General features: G+C 40.8%; 1 protein-coding gene across 7 annotated transcripts in view; it reads right to left on the bottom strand.

Moving 5' to 3' along the window:
* The window catches only part of CUL2 (cullin 2), a 50,781-nt gene that overhangs the window by 5,305 nt on the left and 34,975 nt on the right, over positions 1–10,501 (bottom strand). For all 7 annotated transcript variants that reach the window (XM_079946720.1, XM_079946719.1, XM_079946718.1 and 4 more), the window contains 4 exons: positions 10,196–10,348; positions 8,898–8,975; positions 1,889–1,955; positions 474–676 (listed from right to left, as the gene is read on the bottom strand). In XM_079946720.1, the coding sequence (XP_079802846.1) occupies positions 474–676; positions 1,889–1,955; positions 8,898–8,975; positions 10,196–10,348 (501 nt within the window). The remainder of the gene's footprint in view (positions 1–473; positions 677–1,888; positions 1,956–8,897; positions 8,976–10,195; positions 10,349–10,501) is intronic.

Below are 10,501 nucleotides of genomic sequence, written 5' to 3'. Positions count from 1 at the left end.
GTGTGCTGATGTCTGTTGGCATCGGTCGCTGTGATGTTCAGGCAGAAGAAAGCTTTTGAAGCTCCTGAACGAAAGACCAGGAAGGAGAGAACATGCCAGTCGGGCATGTGTCTCTGCCAGGGTCCTACTCGAGTGTAGGACAAGCTCCTGACACAGTGTTCCAAAACCACATAAAAATGTGGCCAATCTGAAATTCTATAAGCAAACGATGAGGAACCTGTGGCTCTCCAGATGTTGATGGACTCCAACTCCCATCACTCCCAGCCAGAATGGTCAATGGTCAGATATGATGGGAGCTGCAGTTCAGCAACATCTGGGGAAGCACAGGTTGCCCTCCGTTACTATACAAGCTGTGGGCGATAGTGACGGAAGGCAGTGCTACATCTCCCCCATAAAACAAACACAAAACACTTGCAAATGTCCAGCAAGTGGAGACAGAAGCAAATACATTCTATGTCCCTTTGGCGACGTACCTTCTCAGAGTCATGGTTGATCATTTTGACATCAAGTAACGACTTGATCGTTTTTGTCAATTCCTTCTCATTCATCTGCGTACTGTCTTGAAGTTCTCTATAACTGACAGTTTCACTGTTGTTGAAGGCAAGCAGCACTGCCATTTGGTATGTTGTAACCATGGCTACATATGGTTTGCACAAATAATTCATTTTAACTTCACCTGCAAATCAACGATGCATTTCATGAACCGGTTTAGCTCACATTACAAATTTTAAAAATGGCACTCTCCTTCAACGTGGGGCCAGGCATGGAGTAGCCCAAGGCCTGGTGGTTAACTGAACCAAGCATGCAGAGAAGAAATGAGCTAAGGGTTTTATTAACTGGTTCTCTCAGTGAAAGAAATAACTCAAATAAAGCATGTTGCTGTACACAGCTGGGATACTGAGGTATATAAAAATTATGCACAGTGTGAGAAAGTGGATAGCAAGACATTTTTCTCCTTCTCTCATAGTACTAGGCCCCAAGACCACCCAATATGGCTGAATGTTGGAAGATTCAGGTCAGACAAAAGAACAAACGTCTTCACACAGTGCATAGTTGAACAATGGAATTTACTCTCACAAGTAGCAGTGCTGGCCACCTATTTGTAAATTCATGGAAATACCTCAGTGGCTACTGGCCATGATGGCTATTTACTACCTATACTGCCAGAGGTAATGTGCCTCTGATTACCAGCTGGTGTGAAACGTAAGTGGGCAAAATATTGTGGAGTTTAGGTTGTGTTTGCTGACTTCCCATGGGCATCTAGTTGGTCACTGTAAGAACAGGATGCTGGACCGAATGAGCTGCCAGTCTGATTCAGCCAGGCTATTCATTTTGTCTTTCATTTAGTGTAGTCATATCCACATCCATTACCCCCCAATCCTGTCTCCCGGTGTCTGCATTAATTTGTTCCTTGCACACACACTTCCATAACGGCCTTCTGTCCCAGTTTTCTAGGTCTTGCTAACAAGGACCTTAAACTGCTCCAGCTCAATGCACTGTTAAAGAATCAAACTATGCCGAGTTGCCTGTATAATCAACCTGAATCTTATGTTAACATTTTACTTTTTTCAACCTATACTAATAACTGGGTGTTTTCCAAAAGGCTGTCTCGAAATACAGCTCATTTCTGAAGAACACTGTTAATATCGCAAAGATACAATCTGTAAAGCAATAAATCCTACAGGCAAGCTTCAAAGGAGATGAAATTAAGATACCTATTAGTGCTAAATCAGCACAACCATATTAACAATGTCAACGAAAGTAATTTTAAGAGGGTTTTAAAAAATTTACTAAACTTCCAAAGGATTTATGGGTTCCAATAATAAAAAACTAGTATTAGCATATTAGAAATTTCCAGAAGGTAAAAAGCATGCACACTTATTTTTACCTGTGCAGAGATAATGAAGCCAGGTGAGTTTCCTCCCACTGAAATGCTGACTGTAAAATAATTCAAACTGTAAAACAAAATCATTCTTTGGGTCAAATATTTTAAGAGATTAAGTCCTCAGCCAAATACCTCAAGACAAAGAATTCTGGTTAGTGCAGAGCTTAGCATAATAATACACAATAATACAATGAACCTTCTTCAAATGTCAGATATAATGCAACGTATGCTTGTAAACTCATGAAGCAAAAAGATCCAATCACAAAGAAAGTGCAAACACAGAATCATGGAACTGTAAAGTTGGAAGGAACCCTGAGGATCATCTAGTCCAACCCCCTGCATTGCAAGAATATTTATTAAGAGTTTAACATTTTAATCATCCTACTCCCCATCTGAATACAACATTTTAACCACTGTAGAACTGGGTAGTGGGGTAGTGTGTGTGTGTGTGTGTGTGTGTGTGTGTGTGTGTGTGTGTTGCTTTGCTACCAGCACTCAGTGCTTTTGATAGCATGGTTTGGGCTAGGCCCCACATCTCTGAAAGATCACTTCCTTTCCTACAGACCCTCTTGGGTGTTAAATTCAGCATAGTATGCTGGAGACATGCATCTTTACTCTGGCTTTTGACACTATGCATTTTCAGGACCTTCTTTTGACGAATCTGTTTTAACTATTTTTTAATATTGAAGTTTAAATTGCTGTAATCTGCCCTGGGACCTGATGGTGATGGGTGGATAATACAGTTTAATAAGAATAATAATTACTATTATTACTGCCAACTTTAATTAGTACAATTATTGACATGTATCTTTAACTGGATCTATTAGCATTCCACTGCAGAATATACCTTTTTATTTATTCATAGTTAATCACTTTATATAGATTTTTAATATGACCAGCCACCACCCTGTGAAGAAAGTAACTAGCTCCTTAAGACACATGAAGCAATTTCAAGCAAGCAACTTGCGAGGCAGGCAGTTCCCGCTCTTCTTAAAGCTTAGACTGGCTGGGCGACTGACAGTGTTTCTCAGGAAATGTGTGTTGGTAACTCCTGAGCACCCCATTGAGTCCCTCTTGGAAGACAGCAAAAAGGTCACTAGAGGAGCCAGCAAATCAGGCTTTGTTTAAGGGTCCCTTAACTCTAAGAATTAGCTTCAAAAACTGCTAGGTACGCTCTAAATTCAGAGCAAGTCATGGATGAGAGGACTACAAAATTTCAAGAGGAGTATTCCTAGTTCCTTTCTTTTTCCCTTACTTTGAGCTAACTAACTATACAGCAGTATCTTCGGAGATGGTAGAATGTAATACCACCCACTAGTTAGGGTTAAATCATATTATTTTAACCGGCCACAGAATCTTTAAACACCACAACAGAACTTTGAACATTCTGTCTTTTGTTAAAGGAGGAATTGGGAGAAAAGCCTGCAATTCTTCAAGCAAATCCAAAGAATGCCTCATGCTATACTTATTATAAAAGATAAACCAAAAGATTAATAATTCACTAATGATAATTAATAAAGGTTTATTACTGGAATTGAGCACTAGATATTCATGAAAGTCAAATGTACATGTTAACAATTCAAGTAATAGCCTTTAGAACTGTATTTCATATCTTTCCTATTAAGAAACATTTATCACTCATTACTTACATTAATTGCTCATTAAATAAAACTGATAGCTACAGTGGAGATTGCTAATACAACATCAAAAAACCCCGGTCTAATTTAATTCACAAGCCTCAGGGGTTAGAATTTATTGGGGCCATCTCCCACTGACACAAGGAGGTTCATAAAAAGAAAAAACACAGGAGACTTTCCATTTCAGAGCCTCCCCTTTTCCTTTGAAGCCTGTCTGAAACCAGCTCAGAAAAAGGCAAACTCTATCTAAATTCTAAGTACATTAGTTAATTTTGTCTGATCAAATAAATTAGAAAGCGGGATTTAGAAAGCAAATCACTGATTAAAATGACAATTTAAATAGCACAGAGTTAAGCCCTTATTAAGGCTGTTGCTAACATTTCAATTCTGCAAATCTGCAAGAAAGGTTGATGTCAACTAACAATTTGTGCATCAGTCCTGTCATTACCATTCACTATGTAGCAGCATCTGGCCCCAGGGATGTACACAAAAAAGTAAGCAGTATCCCTTTGTAGTCATGCTGGACAGTCCATTGGTATCAAGCTGTTCCTAATAACCATAGAATTTTAATGTGGTGCATTTCATACCAGTTTGTAGTACTAAAATTTCCTACTAACTTCCCTTGGCCATCTGTAAGGACACACAACGTATTTCTGCTTCACAGGATTGGGTCAATACCTGGTTTTCGACAACATGATATATCAGCAGCTAAATACCGCAATATGCTGATATATCACGATGTCTGAAATGTATCTCGGCTGCCTCCCCACTTTACCAATAATTACAATAAAAACAGCAGCGCACCAGCTCTCTCATTATAAGCAGCCAGTTTCCAAAAGCCTGTTGGAACAAGAAAGTCTTAACCCTGATGCCCAGTTAACTGCATATGAAACTTAGTAAGAATGTACCACTCGACAAGTTACTGTAGTTATATGTTGTGCTTGTATTTACATGAAAACCAATAACAATTATTTGGATAAACAGCAGGAGGACTACAAGGAGGGAGCCTGTCTAGCTTCTCTAAAAGGTAAAGGGACCCCTGACCATTAGGTCCAGTCATGACCGACTCTGGGGTTACGGCGCTCATCTCGCTTTATTGGCCGAGGGAACCGGCGTACAGCTTCCGGGTCATGTGGCCAGCATGACTAAGCCGCTTCTGGTGAACCAGAGCAGCGCACGGAAACGCCATTTACCTTCCCGCCAGAGCGGTACCTATTTATCTACTTGCACTTTGACGTACTTTCGAACTGCTAGGTTGGCAGGAGCAGGGACAGAGCAAAGGGAGCTCACCCCGCGGCGGGGATTCGAACCGCCAACCTTCTGATTGGCAAGTCCTAGGCTCTGTGGTTTAACCCACAGTGCCACCCACATCCCTCTAGCTTCTCTAGGGAGTTGCAAAATCTGGGAGAAGCCACTGAGAAGTCCCTCTCTCGCATCCCTACCAAGTGTGCTGGGTGGAAGGGTAGAAAGGAATGGCAGCAAAAATCCAACAATACTGTGATAGTATCTGCTGTCTTTTTATTTCAACTTTTTAGGGCAGGAGAGGGAGTAGAAGAACCATATAGCCCCATCGTATTTGGAGGCAGGAATCCAGTGCAAATGGAGGATGAAAAGAGTGGAACATTTATTAGTTATGCTGCCTGCAGAAGAAGCCGCCAAAATGTGAATTTTACATGGTCAGATAACACGGTTGGCTCTGCTGAAAGGTGGTTGGTTGCTGAGGCTGTGTCAAGCACTGGGTATTAGTTACAAAGACTGTCCTTACCTGAAAGAAGCCCTCCGTTTATGAACAAACCAGGGACCCGAGTTAGGATTGACCAGCTTCTCTGTACCCAAAAGAATTATCTCCCACCCACTATCATAACCTTGCCACTTTGATTTCTACAATTCTTGGAACTTGTGAAAAGATGCACGAATTACAGTGGTGGTAGTTCTCGGTTTCCAACCCAAAACCACACAACGACTGATACCACATGAAGGATGGAAGGAACAAGCCTACAAAACCAGCTGTTAGGAATGGGAAAAGTTTAGGAACTTTAACAATGCCTTTTAGGTTTGCTATCATAGGACAGCTATGTTTCTCACCTGGTCTCCTAATATATACGCAGTCTGCCAATCCTCACACTGGTAAAAGTGAGGTAGCTATTTAGAGTGTTCTTGGTACCCAGGCCCCCAGCCTATGAAGGCAGAGAATACCTCATACTCTCTGATCAGATTTTTCCCAAACTCTAAAGCATTCACATTTAATAATAAAATAAAATTATTATTATTATTATTATTATTATTATTATTATTATTAGAGAGAGAGAGAGAGACACCCCGCCCATCTGGCTGGGTTTTCCCAGCTACTCTGGGCGGCTCCCAACATAGTATTAATAATGATAATAATAAAGCGATAAAACATCAAACATTAAAAACTTCCCTAAAAACTTAATAGCCTAGCAGCAAACAGGAGCTTTAAAGACTCCATGGGAAAAATCACCTCATGGGCAAAGAGCAGATACTTCCCATTCTTCCACTATGTCTAACCCACCAATCCTGATAGTGCTAGGGAGAAAAAAGCAGTTTTTTAAAAAAGAAAATGATGGTGGAAGAGGAAAGCTAAACTGTTTCTGACTTCTTAGGGAACGAGAAAAGGTTCCCTAGCAGATGGGTGTCAAATTCATTTTATCTGACAAGTTCTGTGTAAGTGCCACAACGGAAGTAACTTCCAGTCTGAAGGCTGACTACTCCTTTCCCCAGAGATCTGAAAAGATATTCAGCAGCCATCCAAGATCTGCAAACAACACAGAACTGGTCGGATTCTTTTCATTTAACTAGTCACTTGGAAACAGAGTGGCCTCTTCCCTTGGTGCCACCGAGTGGCATCAAGAGGTTAGGGCCAAGCTGATGGCTGTCTAAGTGGAGGAAAATAAAAAGCGGTCCTTAAGAGAGCTTGTTATTTTCTTTATGTCAACTGGAGTACATCAGGTTGCAAGTACAAGGCTGTTTTAAAAGGAAAAGCCATCTTTCCCCCCAAATTGCCACAAAAGCAACAAGAAATCAGGAACTATGTTCAAGAATGAATTCTCTGGCTATAAAATGCACAATGCAGACAGAAAGATGTGTCTCATTGTTTCTAATAATGGGAATATGACCCAATCTCTGTTAATCAAAGTTGCCAGAAAGAAAGAAAAAATAAACCCTGACACTAAACATGACATGTGAACTCTTAAGACCATTGTGCTAACAATGTAGATGCAAAAGATCTTCCCATAATGAAGTGATGGAAATTGGAGCACTCTTAGAAATAATATATTCCAATCAAATATCATACGTAATTTGCATTGTGTTTTAGGAGGTAAAGTCTATCACATGAAGGAACTATTTTCACTGGAGGAACAATATTTTGCTTTTTCTTAAAGTCCAGAAGGAACAGAGAGTTTCTGAACTATAAAATAAAATGTCAGTAAGCAATTAGTGTTTTCAAAACTGTTAGGAACAAACTATGAGCCAGTGGGTTGAATTCAGTTTCTTTCTTCGTGTGTGTCTGTGTGCGTGTGTGCGCGCACACACACGCACACGCACACACGCACGCAGGTATGAGAGAATATATCTTTCAGTAGAATCAGCAAGAGTTTTATGACACAACTAATCTTCTCCTAAGCACCCAACTTATAACCTACAGAAAGAACAGGTGGTTTTTCAAATTATACAGAAGAACATCAAAAACCGTGCTTGCCAGGGAACACATGATTTATGCTAGCTGTACACATGAAAAAAAAACCTTAATCAAACTATTTGGAAACTGAACATTTTATCCAGACATCTTACTGATATTCCCACATACAAAAACCTTCTTGTTTATTAGAAAAGTCAACAATACTGAAATTTCAGTCACCTTCAAGTTGTAATATACCAGGGTGTTAAAAGTTCCTAATGGTTGCCAGAAGCTTAAAGCTGAGTATTTGCTGCTAAATTTGGGATGTTTCTCACAATTAGCTCCCAAAAAATATTAAGCAGCTATTTGTCCAAGATGAAAGTTGGCAGAGGCAGTGAAAATGTCCAGAGCATTCAGTGCTCAGGAACAAATACATTTTTCTGGTCTAGAAATTAAGATAAATTTCTCAGCAAGTGAGTATGGAATGCCGATAATTAAAAGCAGCAGAGGGGAGCAATGAACTTATGAACACACAGGTTTGTCTCAATGCACCAATACTACAACCATGAGAATGGGGTCAAGTTAATCAATAGTATAAACTTGTAAATCACAACACATAGGAAAATATGTAGCAGGCAACATATACTGGAAGGACACTGATGCACCCCCTTGTTGGAGACAGTATATAGTATTCCAAACACTTTGTAGGTTTTTTTATGCTTGCAGGTTACATTGTAACTTACAGAGGAATACAATTAAACTTCAAATCTGAATGAATCAAAATTGGAATTTTAAAGATACAGTGGTACCTCGGGTTAAGAACTTAATTCGTTCTGGAAGTCTGTTCATAACCTGAAACTGTTCTTAACCTGAAGCACCACTTTAGCTAATGGGGCCTCCCGCTGCCGCCGCGCTACTGCTGTGCGATTTCTGTTCTCATCCTGAAGCAAAGTTCTTAACCCGAGGCACTATTTCTGGGTTAGCAGAGTCTGCAACCTGAAGCATCTGTAACCTGAAGCGTCTGTAACCCAAGGTACCACTGTATGTTTACTGGCAATCTGGAAGTGCTAGACTGGACCTCAGCCCATTTCCCTGCCACAGGAGAATTCTCATAATATTAAAGGATAGGAGATTTGTGCTGTCCCGTTAGCAGAATGTAAGTTATCATACCTAACGTTCCTTACAGAACTATACAAGCACTTTGTGACAGCATCCAAGCTGAACAAGCATTTAAGTTACAGTGGAACCTAGTGTTATGTACCGTCCTCCTTGCAAATGCTGCAGGTTACAAGTTCCGCTAACCAGGAAGTAGATGCCCCCTTGTTGTGAACTTTGCCTTGGGATGCAAGTGGAAGTCGTGCCCCGGCAGCAGCGGGAGGCGCCATTAGCGAAAGTGTGCCTCATGTTACCAGCAGTTTCGGGTTACAAACGGACCTCCGGAATGGATTGTTTGTAACCGGAGGTACCACTGTATTTATATGCAATGTGAATTATTTCTACACTAACACTGATCCGTTAAAGGTGGCTTTTCTTCTACAAGCTGGTGCCCTCCACATATGTTTGAACTATAGCTCCCATCATCATTGACCAATGGCCATGCTGGCTACGGTCAATAGGAGTTGGTGTCCAACAACATTTGGAAGGCAACAGGTCAGGGAGGGCTGGTTGAAGAATTTCAATTCTCAACGTAAGACTGTTAATTATTAAATCTGCAAGAAATCTCCTACTAACCTACCATCTGTACACTTTTTTCCAGTTCCTGAGGAATTGCAAATGTAGATGAAGGCGCCTGAGTCAAAGGCCACGCACCAGCCTGAAAAATAAACACATTAAATACATTGTTATACTAAAACTTTTCTAGAAAAGGCATATAAACCAGCCATCATTCTCTCTCTCATACGTCCACACCCACACCCACCCACAAACACTCTTACACACACACACACATATATATATATATATATACACACACACACATACATACACGCACACGCGTGCGCACACACGCCATGACAGCCAAGCTGAATCACAGCAACCTTATTGGAAATTATGGGGCGCAAATGGAAACCCATGGAATACCATAAAAAAGTTTCAGAACACAAAACAAAAGCTCTCCACATAGGAAGAGTTGGCTCAAAAGCAGAGAAAGACTCTCCCATCTGTCAAAGCCAGCTGATAAGGGTTTCAGCCTTGATTGCTACAGGCTGAAAACTATGGCTGCTTTCCCTATTAGCAACCAAGGAAGGAAGGCTGGGTTGACTAGAGATTGACTGTTTACCCTCCCATACTGCATCCATCCAAGCTATACCTGGTTGTGATCACTCTGCTTTTCTGCTCTTGCCACCTTGTTCCTGGAGTTGAGTAAAACGCTTTGAGCCTTGGTTTAAAGTAGGCCTACTAACATGGGTCCCAATTTGGCCTGCAAGGTTCCCCACAAACCATACCCATCTACCCCATATCTGCATTTCTGGACACAATTATACAGAGAAACCTGGGAGTTTTGAACACGCTCCAAGTTGCTCCTTCGTAAGTGCTGCTCCCTATCACACATATAGCTTGGCCAAACTAACTGCATTCAGAGTGAACACATATGGGCTTAAAGTGGGGAGCGAGTGACAATGCACATGCAAACCCCAGTCCCAATGCACTGAATGTGGGAACGCACTCCCAGCAGATGTTAAGGCAATAAGCAACTATTTTCCTTTTAAAAGACATCTGAAGGCAGCCCTGTTTAGGGAAGTTTTTAATGTATAATGCTGTACTGTACTGTGTTTTTAATATTTGGTTGGGAGCCACCCAGAGTGGTTGGGGAAACCCAGCCAGATGGGCGGGCTATAAATAATAATAATAATAATAATTAATAATAATGTCTGAATTGGAACAGGCATGCACAGCAATATTAGTAGCAAGGCCTGCATGCCCACTCCCACACCCCACACCCACTTTAAGGCTACATGTGTTCACCCTGAACACATGAAGAAGGCTATTTGAAATGAAGCAACACACACACACACACACACACGCCTTAAATACCTGAAGAACGTATATCTGAAAACTAATTCCCAAATCTACGACGGTGTCCTGATTTTTTATGAAGTTGTTGAATTTGTTGTTAAGATCTGCACTGACACTCATGTCTGTATACATTCGATGGAGCTTGCTAGTAAATTCATAACCACAGGCTTGCTGGAAAACAAAAAATGCACATACAAGATTTGTAGTTAAGGCACACATAGACAGTCAGCAAGTGAGTAGCCTGCTTTTGTTTTAAAGAGCTACATGATAAATACTGAACAGGCACACCATCTCCACTTTTGAGGACAAGTTTTAAAACCACTC

Source organism: Podarcis cretensis (assembly GCF_951804945.1).
Source record: "Podarcis cretensis genome assembly, chromosome: 12".
NCBI lineage: Eukaryota > Metazoa > Chordata > Lepidosauria > Squamata > Lacertidae > Podarcis > Podarcis cretensis.
This window is presented reverse-complemented; position numbering and strand designations above follow the sequence as displayed.